At 39.0% G+C, this 19,438-nt stretch overlaps 1 protein-coding gene across 3 annotated transcripts; it reads left to right on the forward strand.

Annotated features, from left to right (window-relative positions):
* Window positions 1–4,911: 4,911 nt before the first annotated feature.
* On the forward strand, window positions 4,912–13,589 carry LOC124155327 (ribose-5-phosphate isomerase). 3 transcript variants are annotated; one of them, XM_046529054.1, is made up of 8 exons: window positions 4,912–5,000; window positions 5,146–5,283; window positions 5,354–5,414; window positions 5,489–5,604; window positions 5,692–5,825; window positions 7,673–7,814; window positions 11,932–12,046; window positions 12,832–13,589. In XM_046529054.1, the coding sequence occupies exons 2-8, from the start codon at window positions 5,215–5,217 to the stop codon at window positions 12,927–12,929; spliced, it is 735 nt and encodes a 244-aa protein (XP_046385010.1). In that variant the 5' UTR covers window positions 4,912–5,000; window positions 5,146–5,214; the 3' UTR covers window positions 12,930–13,589. The 3 variants fall into 3 exon arrangements, with proteins under 3 accessions (XP_046385010.1, XP_046385009.1, XP_046385008.1); XM_046529053.1 differs by having other exon boundaries at window positions 4,973–5,060; XM_046529052.1 differs by lacking the exon at window positions 4,912–5,000 and having other exon boundaries at window positions 5,007–5,283.
* Window positions 13,590–19,438: the final 5,849 nt, after the last annotated feature.

The raw sequence follows: 19,438 nt of genomic DNA on the forward strand, positions 1-19,438 counted from the left end.
ACGGTTGAATTTTCGTAAATGAAAGTGTTTTTTTTTCGGGTTTTTTGTGTCCGAAAACCCAATAATTGACATTTTGGTCAATGAAATTCAGACATTTTTCAATCTCGATTTTTTACATTAAAACCACATAAGGCAAATTAAAATTTTTGGTTTGGACCCACATTGTGAGGTCAAAAGGTCAAAGTTGTAAAATTTTGCTTAAACTCAACAAAACTTAGGACCTTTCCCCATATTATTGTGCCAATTTTCATGAATATTGCTCGATGCAAAGTTACTAAAATTACAGGTCAAAAATGACACACGACCGTTGGGACAGTCTTAATATTCATTTTCTAGGAATGTCACCGTTAGGTTAATCTTCTAGTAATAAGTAATATTTCTAAAATAATTTTGCCTTTTTATGGACCCCTCCCTTCATCCTATGTGAGATATCGTGGGATTTTGCTCCACGCCTTCTTTCTAATCTCACGTAGGATTTTTCAAAATGCGTATTTTCAGTGTAAATACGTTAATCTAGGCTTCATTGTGTTGGGTTCATAAATAAAACGATTTGTTTAATTATTTTTATTGAAGATTACCGAGGTCGCAATAAACTGGTTTTTGCGGAAAAAATTACGTGATACTTTCCAGAAACCCTGTTTTTTACCTAGAGGGGGTGAAGCCATGGTCTAGGGGGAGGAAAGCCATGGTCTAGGAGGGGGGGGGCAAGCAAAGTTGAGACATTTTAGCATGGAAAAGATGAATGAAAACAACATTAAAAGAACATTATAACAGCGCTTTATTAGTTTATGAGATTATTTCATTGAAAAAATAGTTTTATTTCAGTTACTTAACTTATACTCATACATATCATTTTTCGTTGGTTTGAAGAAAATTTGTTGAATACTTTCGTTTCAATTCAGTACTGATTTTGCTTAAAGACTTTTGCGATTTTTGCTTCTAGGGGGACAGCTGCTCCCCCTGCCCTTCGCTGGGTACGCCCATGTTTACATATGACATTCTTAATCAATTTATTTAATACGATCGCTTCTCCCTTTATCTTGATTTATTTAGCTTTTTGCGCACAGTCAAGGCTATAAAATGCCTTGGTTCATCGTAAAAATATATTTATTAAGAGTACAATCATTTTGCGTGCCCAATATCTTCGCTTTTCAGCGACTTTGCAGCGGATGAGCGTTAAAATATCTCAAGCGCGCATACGGAATATCGTCTGCGGTCCCAACCGTGACGTCACGCTCCCTCATCCCACTCACTTCCACGCCGTGCGATGTTGGCCACAGCGTTCCGCCCGAATGGCAGGTCTACTTACTTAAATGGTCTAAGATCTTACGCTTAGACCATATAAGAACTAGACCCGCCATTCCCCACCCCTACCCATGTCTCGCCGTGTGGCCAACATCTCCCCTCCGCTCCCTTCCTTCCCCACCCACTTTTAAAGCGGCGTGACGTCACGGTTGGGACGCTCATCGTCGTAGCGCATGGCTACGAATGGGGATTCACTGTATCACTGCGGTATTTTGACCATTTTCTTCGCGATTTTTCAATTAAAAGTACTAATATTTATTGCGTTATGTACGAGAAGTATTCTCTCAGCCATGGTTGGATTGGTGAACTTACAATTAATGAACATTGGCATTTTTCGGCATTGGCAGCGACGAAAAAATATTGTGGCAGTAAAATGAAGACAAAGCCCTTTGTAAACTTCCGCAGATTTTTTTCTTATCTCGTTAGCGATCTAGCACCATTCGGAACATCGTTATAAAAACATGAAATCTTGTACAAAAGTTGTAAACGGGGGGAATTTTAGAGGGGAAAAGGGTCATGGTGTAAAGAATTTGCCGGTCATCCACGAAGTAACGCGGCAACGCCTTCGCATATAGTAATTTTTAAACGGTCAATTATGCGATGCAAATTGAGCTGCGCGCTAGCGCTACTAAAAAGGGATGTCAACAAATCAGCATTCATATTATTTAGGTAAGTAATTTAGTTATTTCATAAACGCATAATTTTTTACTTAGCAGACAGCTCTCGTGTTATATATATTTTGCGATGATGGAAAAAGGTCTAGCGCCGGCTTTGCAAGTGACACCTACGATTTACGTACGCTAAGGAAAATTCTGGGAATAAATAATACCTATTAACATATTTATAATTGGAAAGAAAGAGAGGATTGGATTAAAATAATTTTAAAAATAAATTTGCTTTATAACAATCAATTATATTTAATATATTGAATAACTTATTAAATATTTTTATGTAATTTTGTACGTATGTACTTACAGAGTTTTCAATTAAATTCTTTAAACAATTTACGACATAATTTAATTTTTTATATTCTTGTCACAATACGTAAGAAAAGAGGATGTGGATTCAAAGATCATCTAAGAAGTGAATCTCATTTTATTAAAAAAATCCAGACGCGATTACTCTGTCAAATGTGTGAAATGTTACGTATAAATTTCTATTTTTCACGGCAGTATGATATTTCGAAGCACTTGGAGACGCAAGACCATAAAAGATATTTAAATACTGCTCTATCTTCCTCCAAAATACAGAAATTTCAAGTAAAAGCAATTTATGAAAACGAAGAAAAGAAACTAGCATTAGCATAAGGATGTATTTCCATTCTATTTTTTATAGTCATTCCTTCAGATCTAAGGTCTGTACATCACAAGTTATCAAATCGGTTTTGCAGCGCACATGATACATAAGGCCGTTCAAACAGCTGCTGTTTTGTTGCCCGCAGATGTGGAAAATATTGTCATTAAAATATATTTCTATTTCTACATTACACTGTGCGTCTTCAAATGCTGAACGAATTTTGTGAAAATGCGGAAGTCGCATGTATAAGAAAATACTTGGTTACAGTAAAACGCGCTAGTTACCTCTTTCGTCAGCTGTAGATAGAAGTTTTAAATTATACCACACCATGAATTCCTACTTTCTATATCAGGCTTAATGTCCTAGAATTGTAGAAGAGAGTTTTGAAAAAGAATCATCAAATTTAGCTAGAGTTTAAAAACAAACAATTACCTTTTTTTAAATGCTATTGAAGTTATTGAGGGAGATAAAATTTGGTAATCGAAGTAGCGAATGAAGTTTAAAATATCTGAATCAAAAGCGGTCAGAAAGTCAAAGCGGTCGACTAAAATCTCTATCACCTTTGACCCCCATTATGACTTTCGGAGGTCAAAATAAATTGTTGCACGGATGAATGAACTGCGTAACCGACTTTGGGACCCTTCAAAACCTATGGTTTGACACGTTGGTTGTCATGATGGCCAGACATTTAACTGTATGACCTTTGACCCCCATTGAGACCTCGGTGGTCAACAAATCAACAATACGGATCTATTAACTGAAAAATCGACTTTGGCACCCTTGAAAACATATGGTTCGAAACCTGGGTGTCACGATGGCCGGACGTTTACCTCTACGGCCTTTGACCTCCGTATTAACCTTGGAGGTCAATTAGTGAATAATACGGGTATTTGGACAATATCAATGACTTGGGTGCCCTATAAAATCCATGGATCGACACCTTTGTTGGTATGCTATTCTTTTTGCCACCCTTATGACCTTGACGGTGACCTTGCTGGGTCAACGGTTGAATTTTCGTAAATTTAAGTGTTTTTTTCGGATTTCTTGTGTCCGAGAACCCAAGAATTGACATTTTTGGTCAATGAAATTTAGACATTTTTCAATCTCGATTTTTTACATTAAAACCACATAAGGCAAATTAAAATTTTTGGTTTGGACCCACATTGCGAGGTCAAAAGGTCAAAATTGTAAAAATTTTCCTTAAACTCAACAAAACTTAGGACCTTTCCCCATAAGTGTGACAATTTTTATGAATATTGCTCGATGCAAAGTTACTAAAATTACGGGTCAAAAATGACACACGACCGTTGGGACAGTCTTAATATTCATTTTCTAGGAATGTCACCGTTAGGTTAATCTACTAGTAATAAGGAATATTTCAAAAATAATGTTGCCTTTTTATGGACCCTTCCCTTCACCCTTTGTGAAATATCGTGGGATTTTGCTCCACGCCTTCTTTTTAATCTCACGTAGGATTTTTCAAAATGCGTATTTTCAGTGTAAATACGTTAATCTAGGCTTCATTGTACTGGGCTTATAAATAAAACGATTTGTTTAATTATTTTTATTGAAGATTACCGAGATCGCAATAAACTGGTTTTTGCGGAAAAAATTACGAGATACTTGCCAGGACCCCTTCTTTTTACCTAGAGGGGGTGAAAAGGTATGGTCTAGGGGGAGGAAAGCCATGGTCTAGGGGGGGAAGCCATGTTCTAGGAGGGGGGGGGGGCAAGCCAATTTGAGACATTTTAGCATGGAAAAGATGAATGAAGAACATTATAACAGAGCTTTATTAGTTTATGAGATCATTTCCTTGAAAAAATAGTTTTATTTCAGTTACTTAACTTATACTAATACATATCATTTTTCGTTGGTTTGAAGAAAATTTGTTGAATACTTTCGTTCCAATTCAGTACTGATTTTGCTTAAAGAATTTTGCGATTTTTGCTTCTAGGGGGACAGCTGCTCCCCCTGGCCTTCGCTGGGTACGCCCATGTTTACATATGACATTCTTAATCAATTTATTTAATACGATCGCTTCCAGCTTTATCTTGCTTTATTTAGCTTTTTGCACACAGTCAAGGCTATAAAATGCCTTAGTTCATCGTAAAAATATATTTATTAAGTGTATAATCATTTTGCGTGCCCAATATCGTCACTTTTCGGCGACTTTGCAGCGAATGAGCGTTAAAATATCTCAAGCGCGCATACGGAATATCGTCTGCAGTCCCAACCGTGACGTCACGCTCTCTCATCCCACTCACTTCCCCGCCGTGCGATGTTGGCCACAGCGTTCCGCCCGAATGGCACGTCTACTTACTTAAATGGTCTAAGATCTTACGTAAAAACAGATTCGAAGCGAAAGTGGAAAGTCCCGCCCGCCGGGAGTGTGAGTCGGTGTGAGTGTGGTGTCTGTTGTGTTAAACTTTCATAGTGTACTTGTGCTCGTGACACTTCATGTTAGAGTCTGGGCTTGGTAGTATGTTGTATGTGCCCACTGTTTAAGGAGTTAAACAATTTTTATTCCTTTTTATTACATTCAAGGTTTTTAATCACCTTAGCAAGCACTGCTTTCGTATTGTGCGTCTTTTGTGACGACTGTAACTACCTGACATGAGTGAAGACATGATCATTTCTGCTAAGAAAGCAGCAGCTTGTAAAGCCGTGGATGACTTCGTGAAGGTACGAGGTCATGAATTTTCTTTCAGTCTTGATTTCGCAGCAGTATTTATCATTATGTAATCTTTCCCAGGATGGCCAGATTATCGGCATTGGAAGTGGCTCAACCATTGTTTTCGCTGTGGAAAAACTAGGTGACTGGGCTATGAATGCGGACTTTCTTATCAGATTTATTAATTATGTTACTAATGCATGTATCCCTTGGCAGCGCAAAGAGTGCGGAACGAGCATTTGAAGGTGACCTGCATTCCAACGTCATTTCAAGCCAGGCAGTTGATTCTTCAGAACCAATTGACCCTGGGTGATCTTGAGACTAACCCTAGGGTAATATGCTTTGATTAGGAGTTGACTGTGTAGTTGTAACTTCAGCGCTGTGTACAGGATTGCAACGGTACCTATGATTGATTTCAGGTTGACGTGGCGATAGACGGTGCCGATGAAGTTGACGACTGCCTCACGTTGATCAAGGGCGGTGGGGGATGCCTCACACAAGAGAAAATCGTGGCGTCGTGCGCGTCCACATTCGTCGTCATCTGCGATGATGGGTGAGTGCTTTTTTCTTTTGCCTCTATTTTCTTCATTCAATGACACACGAACCTGGTGGTCGAAGCAGAGACGAACATGGTTCGGAAAGCAAAGGTGCCGCTTTTTAGGTGGACTTTACTAGGTGTATGTTTTGTGATTTGCTTAATTATTCTTCACTTCAGAGCCAAATTCGATAAACGCATCGGATCTGGATCTGAAATTTTCAACAAAATATGCTTCAGTGAATGTAGCAACATATAAGTAAGGGGGGATGGAAAGAGATCTGATTCCACGTTCCGTTTTCTGAGGCCCCGTAGAGAGGTGGAGGGCCAATATCCTCAGGAATCAAATATGCAAATAAGGAAATAACGTGCGAGAAATGTACCAAAAATGATCCAGTGTGTGATTTTCTGATTGCTCTTAAGAATGCATTTCATTGTTTATCATTACATGTTGTTTGATCTCCAATAATATCAGCAAGCCTGAAATTATTCCAAAATGTGTAATTTTATTGAAATTAATCGCACTAAAAACATGAAAGTTGTGTGAAACTACAAAGTACTTATATCAAATGCTATGTTTCATACGATCTCTCTGAAAGAAACATTCTAACAAAGTTCATTTATACAAACCTCCAAATTGTTGGGCCCGTGAACTTCGGAATAGTAAGAGTCTACTGTATTTTTCCTATGTGATCTCAACTGGCTAAAACCTGCAAGGAACCACCGTTTTCACAGGTGATTCTGAGTATTGAGATTGTGATTTTTACTGAGCCATTGACAGTCTGATGTGTGGTATGAAAAGAAGGGTGTATTTATCTTCTGCCGTATTTTTTAAATCGGTCACTCCATTCCATTTTATTGTTTGAAAAATGACGTATGGGCCCAAAAATCTGATCCAATTTAAGAGAGTAACATGTAATTTATGCTTTTCTATGTGCAGTGCAGCTAAAATCTACCAGAATCATAATGAAATATGCAAAGAAAGTTATTCTATACTTGATTAAAATTGCTTCATTCAAGGAGTCAATGTACTCTACCCCTTTGAAACCCATGACATCATGAAAGTAAGGTACTACATACTATTATTGATAAAATCTATTTATTACCATATTCAAATTTGAAAATTATAGTGTGAAAATACAACAAATGTAAATGACAACAAATATCTTCATATGTTACACCTGCATTCCCAATGGCCACTCCAACATTCTGGGTAGAAGTAATTATAAATTGTCAGAAATATGGTAGGTAGCAAGCAAGAATCGAAGGTACGTTCACCTATCGCAGTTGAAAGTAGATAAGACGAGGCTTCAATGAATTTCATTGATGATAGGGAACCGTCGTCCCCAAATGAGTTTTTACCAAATGTGTTTTGTATGAGGTTTGAACATGGTGGCTGCAATTAATGCGAGCATTGCTCTCTTGGGAGATGATGCAGTGAATGCCTCTGTGCAGGAAAGTCTCCATAATGCATAAGATTCACCATCACTCGAATTAAGTGAGAGTTTAGGACACTGAGTGACACCTTTCCAAGTGTTTATGCTGCTTGAGACTCTGCCTTACATTGCCCCAGAAAAACAGGTACATACTTAGGGGGAACTACATACTCTTCCTCCACAGCTGAAAAGTTGTGGAAAATTTGGAAGTGAGTTGATTGCATGTCAATTGCCCAACACTAAAATGATTGTTTTGAATCACTCTATGATGAGTATTTTTAATATCTTTTATTACCTATAGCCACTGATTTATATCTCAAATGCATTGCAAAGAAGTCCCATGGGAGTGCAATCTTTTTTGAGGGCCGCGTTGTCACATCTTTTGGTGACGTCCTTTTGTGATCGGATGATTTTATGGTTGGTTTTCAGGAAGGATAGCCGCCATCTGGGAGAGAAGTACAAGAAAGGGATTCCCATTGAAGTCATCCCCTTTGCATATGTGCCAATAAGGAATAAGATCGAGACCAGATTTGGGGGCAATGTTGAGTTGCGGATGGCCAAAGCAAAGGCGGTTAGTGTGCACCACTCAATCGTGCGAGGGGCGCTGACGTTACCCTGAAGGGGAATGATACTCAAAGAGTGAGAAGGCTGTTGTTGTTGTTATTCTCCAAGTACATATTGGGCCTTTGCCTTCGTCTGAATATGAGCGCTGAGTGGCCTTTATTTAAGGTGTGTCAAGCAGCAGTGTTGAATGCCACCTGGTGGCAGTGAGTTAAGGCACTCTGCTCAAGTGTAGGTGCTGTTTGTTGATGCTGCGCTTGTCTCCTGAGTTTCTAGGATAAATATCAATTCCGAATTTTCCAGTATGCTCTAGTTGTAAGTTGTAGCGGTGGGTTAAGCATTTCATTTTGATGAACCATTCGCTTCGTACCTGTTCAGTAAAAAGAACAGTTCAAAATATCTGTTCATGGCAAACAGTCAAGGGGGTTCAGGTAGAAAATACTGTTTATCGGATGTCTAGAGTGAATGAAATCTTTACACTTTCGCTGCTGGTCAGTTTGATGAAAAACGTCCCCATGAGCAACAATAGTTTTTCTGCATTTCCAAGTAGATATGTCTCTATAGATACCGTTAAAAATAATAATAAAAATCCTATGATTGTTTTAAGCAAATTAAACAAAGGATGCACCGGTGTGTCTTCCACACACAGCTTTAGCGAAGGTATGCAACGCTTTAAACGTACATTATGCAACCCGCACCACAAAACATTTTTCTCACTGTTACTTCTCCTTAACGTCCATATGTTTGTTCTTATTTTGCTAACAGGTTAACACTTCAAAAGACTGCAGAATTCAAAAGTGACAACATTTTATTTCCTTTCACAGAAATCATATTTTTGCCGTAAAATAATTACAAATTCATAATTTACTCATCATTTTAGGATAACTTCCAGGTATGATACTGAAAAAACAGTAGAAGTAAAGGATAAATTTAAAACTTTTTGAACTGTGATAGAACTTACATGCTTGAAATTATAAGACATTATTTTGTATTATTTGTAAGAAATAAATATTCTGAACCTTAAGCTGTGGGTCTAAGCATAAGCCAGGTTTTTCCTGGCAATCTGGACAGTAGGTGCTAACATCTTTCCTCACTCTATTTTTGGCACATACTCTGCACTTCTTTCTTCCTTTTCTTTTCATTTCTGAAGATTGTGGTAAGTGAATATGTTGAGGGGAATTTGATAAAGGCAATTCCTCAGATTAGACATTTAACAATAATTTTATTATTTTGTCAGGATATTAAAACAAAATTATGCGTTTCCTACTAAATCTGTGGTATATTATGAAATAATTAATCAACACGATCTGAATGAAGTGTATTCTCAACTTTTAAGTACATACCAGCAGAGGGTTGTTCTTTTGCAAGGATAATACGACAACAGTTGGTCTGCCTTGTGCATGCCTCCTGCCGTTTGCTTATTGTGAGCGTCCACCATTCTGGGCTGGGCTTTGACACCCTTCCCCACCTGCCTACTGTCTCCACAAAATCGTTTCCATATTCGGATGAAGTGATTGTTACCTCTCTTTTATCCCTCCATTTTTAAACGCACACCCCCATTCCATTGTAGCGAGCCACATGTTCACCATTATCTAATTTTTATAAATATATCTGGGTTGTTTTTCCTCTTCATTCATGGTGTACCTGTACAGTATGTTTTCTTCCTTAGTAGGCAGTTACAAAGGAATTTAAGTATACCGGGACTAGCCACGGTGATAACTTTACGGGAGTCACCCGCAATGCACAAATAGTGCGAAAAATCCACAGAGGAAAAATCATTCGCCTTGCCCGGGATTCGAACCCGGATCCCTCGATTTCCGGCCGAGTGCTTTAGCCAGTTAAGCTACCGAGGCATCATTCTTCCCTGTGGAAATTTGTGGACTATACCGGACATGGTGGTATGGACTGCCGAGCATATTATGCGACGAGCAGTCCAAATCGTGCGAATGGCACCACAGCCGGAGAGTAAAGCCCGAACTTTGAACACAAGAAGCTTCAATGAAGGCTCGACTTAAACATCATAACCCTGACGAAATTGCCTAACTCCAGAGGCACTGACATTTGTTCATATGAAATTCAGTTCTGTTGAAGATTACACCTTTTTCACTTAACAGAGTTTAGCTAATCATTATTCAAGGTTCTACCAAATTTCATTAAAAGCTGCCGAGAAACATGGTGAGTCGGAGTCAAGGTGGTAAGCAACTTCTTCCGGCTCCATTTGACCTGCATGAGGCCGTGGATATATGACAACAAATCTGGTGTCATCGAGTTGAATCACCATCGACTTGTACGCATCCTGGAAATAAGATTCTCCTTTTTTTTTTGGATGACCTTGAAATCCAAAATGTGCACACAGGAGACTTTTTAAAGGCTCATGAATCCCTCGTTTCGCCGAGGCAACAGAAAACATAGAGTTCACAAAATTCCAGAAAACCTCCCTTTCACTAGATATTCGGTAGTTTAGAATTTGGGATTAGCGATCTTCTGCTGTCCCTTTATTTCACTCATCTTTATCAATGCAATGACGATTTTTCAAGTACCTACTTACACCTTTTCTTATTATATTAGAAATGCTATAGTCACCTACATGTCACTTTTACAGAAAAAATTTTAAAATTTCATCGAAACCACTGAAATATGTGTAAAAATGGAATTATGTACTTTTGTCCATAATAATATTCCGTGTGGGAATGCTATTCAGTTGATGCATATTATAATTTTCTTAAAATATTTCATGAAAACAATTGTCATCCTCTCATTACTTATTTTTACTACCCATTTTTTTAGCTGATTCCTGAAAAGTATTATCCAACCTTCATTGGGCAGAGAACACTTAATCAATGAATTTTTTGCTGCATGCAGCACCATTTAGTTACTAAAAATGATATTTTTATTCAAAAAAAGCCATTCCAATCAATACAGACCCTAAAACCTGAAAAAAATGGCAGGTCCTTATTTAGTGTTTTAAGTTTTGTCACCCCTGAAAAACGTTAAATCAGGATTCTACTGTATATTTATGCTGCATGTGAAAGTCTAAATTGCTCACAAGAGCAGCATTTAGAAAACTTTTGTGGTGCTAAAAAAGCGAATAACATCAGACGCTGGGCAGTGGCAGCATAAGGTCCCTCGGACACCAACCCTCCCAAAGATTTGAAAAAGGAAAAAGAATTAAATATCCATTCAATTGTAATTGTACAACTATTAACCAAGGTGTTTTTGATTGCATGCATCGAAAAAGTAGGGAAAACACACAAAAATAGCGCGAGAAGTTCACATTTGTTGCCGTAGGGCGCTGGCTAGAACGTCCCGATCCATCAATCGCCATGCAGTTATATGAAGAGTGGTAGTGGTGGGGGCTGCTGGTGCCATGACGCGTCTAAGCTTGTGTCTTATGAAGTCTTGGGACGCTGCCCGAGTATGCGCAGAGCAAAGTATGTATCCAGTGAGTTGACATCGCCGCCTGGCAGTCATATAATCTTGGTGTTGCAGTGTTGCAGAATACCTTGTTTTGGTGACTAGTTGACTTATTATGTGTAAATTGTTTTATTGTAAATAGGCCTAGGTGTAGTTGAGTTAATTGAGTTAGTGATGGTTAGTGTTTTAGTGTTGGTGATTGTTTTGTGTATGTGTGGTCTCTAGACTGCCTGAAAAACTCACTAAAATACACAAAATATTTAAAAAATTTGGCCTCCCGGTGGAGTGTGGCCCTCCCAGCATTTGGCTCACGAGGCGCCACTGATGCTGGGTCAATAAATATTAATTCTGGCTCACAAGTGGACAACAGATAACCAAGTGAAGGCCCAGGACAGAATTTGCTCGGAACTGTTCTTTTTACTGAACAGGTTCAAAGTGAATGGTTCATGAAAATGAGCAGTTTAACCCACCTCTACTCAAAGTGCACTGAGTCAAGAGCCGTTTAATGGCATTGGATGCCGGCAACCAATCGGAGCTCCTTTACCATGGCCAACTGGGCTCAGGAAAACTCTCTCTCAAAAGTGCACAGAAATTCTGCAAGCACTGCATGTAAAGAGCTTACAATAGTCGACTTTCGATTTTTGCTCACAGTGAACACACTCATGTCAATTGCATTGATCCATCCCTCTGCCTGTTCGTCCCTTGTCTTTCAGGGCCCAGTGGTCACTGACAATGGCAACTTCATCCTGGACTGGAAGTTCAGCACCACTCCTCATCCTCCTATTGACAGTTGGAATGAAGTCAATAAGGAGTTGAAGATGATTCCAGGTACGTGCAGCTCAAGCCCTTGAAGCCAAACACTGAGATAGGGTGGCTCTTGTCTCAAAGTCGTGGCTGGCTGGTGTAGGACGTACGTGGTTGTTTGCTGCGTCTAGTTTATACATCCATTTTCTTCACGTTGGGTACTTTGCTGAGAATGGTCATCAAAACTTCCCAATAAACAGCAACAATTAAAGCTCGCAATTTTGTACTATGCATTTGGTGTTGGCCTGTGCTCCCATGAGCATCCTTATGGTCGTGAATGGCCAAAAGCTCTGCCTCACCCACCTGCGCCATTTCCTTTGTTGCTGCATCTCCCCTTACCCCAAAGCCTCCAACCGTGTGTGGCCAAGCACTCCAATGGATTATATCTGATTGGAAACTAAGCGCACAAAACAGAAATATCAAGTACCAGCTGTCCTGTAACTTTTTAAGTGTGAAGCTTCATAATATTTTTGAAGTTGAAATTGTTTAAATTTTTTGGTAAGGGCTCAGAAACTTGAACTGGTGGATCATTCTAGTCAATTCGGGTAAGCGGGGAAACTTCTCTATCATGGCTCTTTTGTGACGCATGCACTTTATCTTGGCTATTTTTTCCCCACTGATGATGGTGTTTCTCGCCATTCTCCGAGTGTCTTTCTTCATTTCCTGTTCATTTGCGATGTAATGGCAGCTTCTCTAGGATGGGGCATCTATAATTGTCCCGCTGTTATCGCTCCCTGGCCTCTCTAAATTGGTTTGATGGATTGTTGTGGTGAGGTCATCATGTGTGATTTGTTCTTCCTCTTTTGCAGGCGTCGTCGAGACGGGTCTGTTTGTTAGCATGGCTTCGTGTGTCCTCATCGGGATGAGTGATGGGTCTGTGAAGGAGAAAGCAAGCAAGGCACTTTGAGCGCAAGGATTCTTGGATCATATGGACTCCTGTATGCTTCTGTTGGCTGGGAATGAGTGCTCTTTGCAACCGGAAATTTGAACTCTGCTCTGTCGATATTGTTCAAGTGACTGTGATAACATATCTGCTACTCTACAGGTCCTCTTCAGCTCACCTTGAGGATTATCTACAGCTCTCCTATCTCTCCCAATTTCAACAGCTTTTTTTAAATGCACAGAGTCTTTGAAACCTGGGATAGGGATAGAGAGTGCAAATCATTATATTACCTGGCTGCTTTGGCAATAATGAATATGTTTTCCATACCAATGCCAGGGAGGCCTTCCTGATTTTGACCCACTTATTATATCTCCTTGAGACATTCTGTATCATCAAAAGTTTTGGGTGGCCATCATGCATTCATGTTTAAATTGCTTTAACAGAGGTTGTTGGATCAAAGTGTATCTAAATATCTGAATGGCCAGCTACAGATTCAATGCAAACGTTTCCCTGAATGGCTCTCATAAGTATGATGATGTTCAACGCCATGTTACACACATAAGACTTCATTTGTCATGGTCACTAATGAAAATAGCAGCTAATGCAGGAAGATACATTGTCTCTCACTTTTCCAATGTGCATGTGTATTTCATGAATAAATTTTCAATATTTGTTTCAATGAAACTGCGTGTTTGTGTGCTCCAGTGACCCTGTGCTCTGTGGCAGTTAGAAATGGAATGATGGCACATCTGACATTTAGGTTCTGCAGTTAGAGGCACGTGGACGTCTGGGGGGGGGGGGGGGGGGGGGGGTGAGCAGTTTGGGAACTTGGGTGTGGTGATGGCGAAAAGGGTACTGAACACAAACCAAGCGTTCCAGTGGAATATTCCGGGTTTGAAGCCGTGTGCAATTGCCGTAGAAAGTCTTGCAACATGGAGAACAGTGCATTCCCAGTGAAAACATGAATGTGTCTGTGGTCCCATTGGTTGGAAGGGAAGAGAGATTGGTGAAGTGGGAAGTACAGTCGAACTTGGGGTTGTCATTTGAGAGAATGCCTGTTGTTCCATCTAATCATGGGTTTATCTTTTTTCCTAAAACATGCGGGAGGACAGCAGTGTAATAAGAATGGAAGAGTCTCAATGGCAATCACTGCCTCTTGCGTTTACAGTCTGGAGAAATAGGAAAAACTTTCTAAACTTGCCAAAATGATTGAGTGAAAACTAGGTCAGTGGAAAAGACTGACAAGATTGTGTTGTTGCCAATTGAATGCTAAGTTTGTTTTAAGAAAATCAAATCAAGTTATGAGAATGGCAAGACTTCGTAAAATGGAATTATTTTATTTACTTGCTGATAAAGAATGCTTCAAGTTTACTTGGACGTCTGATTGCAGATGATGATCAGCAGCAGGAAAAAATCTCCTGAGCAATTTTAAAAGAAATAAAATTGTTATCTACAATCATTAAATGTATATTTCATATAGCAAATGTGCAATTGTTGCTGTGGACTCGCATGTGGTTGAATACGGCCCAAGGGGATTTTGTTGCACTCAGGCATGTTTACGCCATGAATAGTCGAGGTGAGACTGGAGACGAAGGGAAAGGTAGAAGTGGAAGTAGAGATAGCATGAGTCATAGCTGGGCAATTTCCTGCATAGACAATTTTCCGTAAGTCCTGGTTTCCTGTAACTGCTGCTGTGCGATGAGGTGATCGCATCCCCATTGTCCCCATTCATGGAAGCTGTTAATAGTGTGTCCAAGATCAAAGAACTAATGTTTGTTTCTGCGAGGAGAGCAGTCATTTCTTTTTTGTTTTGTAAAAGCGTGCGTCTTTTGTTGTGTAAGTATGACGCAGTAAGTTTTTTCCTGTTGTGTGGAGAGCATGTCGTTATGGTTTATAATAAATGTGTGTACAAGTACCAGCTGGGCATAGTCATTGTGCATGAACAGAAGCTCTGTGTTCATGCTATCTTAAAATGATCAGCTTGCATGATCACGGAACTGCGTCCCGAGGCAGTTGCATACCAGGCAATTTGTGCGAGACACAACTACGCAGCGTGGTGCCTGACATTGTAGTTCCCAACGTCACGCAGCGGTTTTGAAGCATTCATGCTAACCAATTTTAAGAATCTGTGATCTCACAGCCACGGGTGAGGGGTTTTTGGAAATGAGGCATACCACACGGAGCAGTAGGAATAAGAGTACAATCACGTTATCACCGCTAAAAAGATCGCAGTCGGTAAGTGATAGCTGTGAATGATTCCAGAGAGCAACCTAAAATGACAGGCATTGTGCTAAAATAATAATATTATATTGTCGGTTTTACATGAATAATGAAAATTACATGAAATTTAAGTGAAAGTTTGGATTATTCGTGCCACCTCTCCCCAACGTTAGCCTGGGAGTACGCATTGAGCTGTTTAGCTCACTTTTTCATATACCTGTTGTTAATCTTAAATGCTCAGAGTAGTCTGCAGGGTTCAGTAACCTCCATATTGTTCTTTCGGGTAATGCCGACATGCTATGAAGGGAAAATATCGTCAGAGAGTCTGTATTTCCCCATATATTCCATAATTTTGCATGGGACTGTTAGTGCCTTATTGTTTAATTTAAATGGCCTCCAGATGGTGACATAGAGAAAACGGACCACGGATAGGGGCAAATGGAATGAGGAGATCCTTAAAAAGGCATTTAAGTTGGTTCAAAGTGGAAGATCTCTTAGAAGTGTGGCGGCTGAATTAAATACCTACGTATTCCAAGAATCACCTTTCATGACCATCTAAAATCTAGCTCTACAGCCAAACCACCCTCTGGGAGAAAATCTTGCTTCACACACTCTCAAGAAGCCATATTAGCTAATCATATTAAGCAATTATCAAATCAGTTATATGGCATAACTTTGATTTAAGTTGATTAATATATGATCTTGCTGAAAGGTAAGTATTAAGCATAATTTTAATTAACAGACCAAAATGGCTGGCAAGGACTGGGCTGCTGGGTTTTGTAAAAGCAATCTAAGCTTGAGTGACTGCTGCAGTTACTCAAGCTTGCTCTAGAGTAACATCCAGTAGCTGGTAACAAATTCTGGACCAAAGTCTAGCCCGGAAACTATGCAGGATAGGTCTCATTTTAAAGAAACCCCAGAATCAATACATCCCACATAGTACAAAATATCTTCTATATGTCTACAAAATATCTAGAATGTCCTCAGCTAATGTCTAGAAAATATCTTCTAAACATCTTGTAGTTATCTGAATGTCCGTTTTTCTGATATCTACAAGATATCTTGAGAAGATATTTTCTTGAAATTCTTATTCAAGTTGGACCCTCTGAGAAAATTCAGGATAAATGACTTTAATATTATACATTTCGGTACTAGAAGAGTATTTTTCAACTCACAGCCTGCTGGTGGAGCAGGAGGTGATAGTCACCCTTAATCTGGGGATTCTTCAGGAACCTCTCTGTCATTCACTTTCTAATCGGGGCTTCCTCCTCCAATTCCAAATTTGAAGTTTCCAAAGCAGCTTAAAATTTCCTTTTAGTTTTCTCAAAGGAGTCTGCAACATTATGAATGAAAGCTGATTCTGTGTCCTGCAGTAAAGGTCTTGAAGAATTTTTAATGCAAGTTTTTGCCAACGTGTTTTAGCACCTTCATCAGGGCTATGAGTACATAACTATAATATAGAGATGTGCGAATAGTATCCGCGAATACTCGAATACCTCGAATACTAGAAAGTATTCGATATTCGAGGTTTCGAATAGTTATGCGAAAAGTACCGCCTCGAATACCTCGAATACTTTGAATTTCGCGTCATACACTGTCGCACGCACGTCGTTGGTAGTTGACTCGGAAAAATGTAGAGAACTGTAGTCATTTAGTGCTCGCAGTGCCGTTTTACGCAAGTTGACGAATTACATCAATTTCGTGGATTTTAGCGGTGAAAAGAGTTCGACGAGGGGAACCGAAAATGGTCGGGTGAAAAAATCCGAAAATCCCCGATTCCCCCCACCAGGAGAACCTCAGTGCCGTGGGAATCCTTAGGGCATTTCCCACGATCCGCTATCCCCCTCCATTCAGCACTCGCCTCACCCACTCTGAGGCTTTCCTCTTCTCCGAAATCAAACAAAAGGTCCCAGCTCGCGCAGGGATCACATTACGAAGCCCCTGCTTCGAAAAAAATATCGAGTTAAGAGGACAAAAAAAAACGTGTTTCACGCCCTCCCCCCTTTTCTCACCCACTGACCTTTTTCTGGCTACCTGCTTCGAAGTTCCCCATTTCTGGAGGTCAACTGCTGTGTGAGTACCGTGGGATACTTACATTAGCGCATTTCCCAAGATCCTGTATCCCTCTCCATTCAGCAGTAGCCCCCCCTCTGAGGCTTTCCTCTTCTTCGAAATAAAAAAAAGGTCACAGCTCGCGCAGGGATCATATTACGAAGACCTTAGCTTCGAAAAATACCAAGATACACGAGAACAATAGAAACGTGTTTCGGGCCCTCCCTTTTCTCCCCCACTGACCTTTTTTTTCCTACCAGCTTCGAAGTTCCCCATATCTGTGGAGGTCAACCGCTGCATGAGTCATCTATTAGCACAAAAGGTGTCTAAGAATGACTTTCGTCAATTGATGTTACACCTTTATTGAATTGAAATATTAGTAATGTGCGCGTAATTTCAAAAAGAATAAGACCAAACACGACATATTTCTGAGTTTATTTAAGCATTTTACGCAAAGAAATAAATGTCAAAATACGACGGAGACTTAGCATTCTGGCGAAACTCGATATCCTCGCAACTGAGCTTCTCGGAAGTTGATGCGGTATTTTTTTCGAAAACATATATCAAGTTACAATTTATGAGTTATGCTATAAATCTCTATTGTCATAGTCGGAGAGATATTTTCTCAGGATATTGGGTTTTTCCCCCGCTAGAAATTCAAATTCATCTGCTTAACTCGTGAGAACTTCCAAAGATGGACTGAAAATAATTGAAGAAAATCCGGTGGAGGTATTTTGCAAAACGCCTCAGATTGTCAGCTAGCACTTGGCAGCAGGAGTGGGGGTAAAGCGATGTTAGTTGAATTAATTATATGCCCAATTGTTTCCATAATATTAAAATATTCATTAATCAGCTAAATTCCTGTTCGAATCCTTTGAAGTAAATCAAAATTACTCCCCACAAATATTGTGTTGCCTGCTGCATAGGCAACTGAGTCAAACATTCCAGCATTCATCATTTAGTATTCGAGGTATTCGAAATTCGAGGTATTCGAATATTCGAGCAATGATTTAATATTCGAATTCGATATTCGAATTAGAGAAATCTGCTATTCGACCCATCTCTACTATAATACATAAAAGGTTATGGCAATGTTTGTTACAACAGTAAAAAGAAATTAGTTGTAAATTAATTATAAAAAAAGACTAGAATTTTGACATATATACCTTTTATTCCACTGAATTGGATTTGTTTATTGATGTAACTAATCTGAGACAGTTCATAGTTACCTATCAATTTTGATTAATTTAGCAATAACAACTTTAGCTTAAATTGTCAATGTCCACTCTTTTATCACATTTATTTTTGTTTTTTGAAATATGCATCGTTTATTTGAATGATCATTTTGTTAAATTAATTTCAGTATCTAAAATTCTGGTATTTTTGAAGGGTAAGCATAGTAGCCGTACTTTCATAGAATGGACATATTCCAGACATCTGGTAGATATTTAAAAAACAAGCTATTGTAATTTTTATATCACTTTTTTAAATATTTTCCAGAAGAGTTCCCTTCGCTTTTTTAGTGCACATATACGTACAGTGGCTTTATCTATCCATCCACCAAAAAAGTATAGCAGTTACAGTTTTTTTTTCAAGATTTGGGTGCTTCTTGACTAATTTCACTGTACATATACACAATAACAGCCTCCACTCAAAATAGACATATTCTAGACATCTAGTGAATTTTTTTTAAATATCCAAGACATTGAAGATATTTTCTAGACATTAGAAAACGTTGAAGATATTTTCTAGATATCTAGAAGAGATTTTGTGCTATGTGGGACTCTCTGCAACCATCACACAGTGACGAGAATCAAAATGGAAAAGGGGGCAGAAAGCAACACTATAATCATGACTTCTACTCCTATGAACGTGGTATTAGAGGAGGTAACGTAGAAAAAAGAAAGGAAGGAAATGAAATCCAAGCATAGTTTGGAAAAGTTAATAAAGGATCCAAAGATCTTGTCGAAACTAAAACGTAAAATATCGATGTCATGAAAAGTTGAAAATTAAATAGAGTAAGAAAATGTGGGGCCACTGCCAAGCGAAAAAATAAAGCAAAGAAAATGTGCCATAGACAAATTTCATTTGGACAAATATCTTCAGAGGAAGAATGAAACGAACTCAAGCTAAGTGATAATAGTGAAAAAGATGAAATAGACCTACTTTCCAGGGACATAGTGACATGCATTTAGTTTTTGGTGAATTTGGTGAAAAATTTAGCTGTGGTATAGACGTGCGTTTTGTGGGAAATGGGCTCT

Source organism: Ischnura elegans, chromosome 3, assembly GCF_921293095.1.
Source record: "Ischnura elegans chromosome 3, ioIscEleg1.1, whole genome shotgun sequence".
NCBI classification, from domain to species: domain Eukaryota; kingdom Metazoa; phylum Arthropoda; class Insecta; order Odonata; family Coenagrionidae; genus Ischnura; species Ischnura elegans.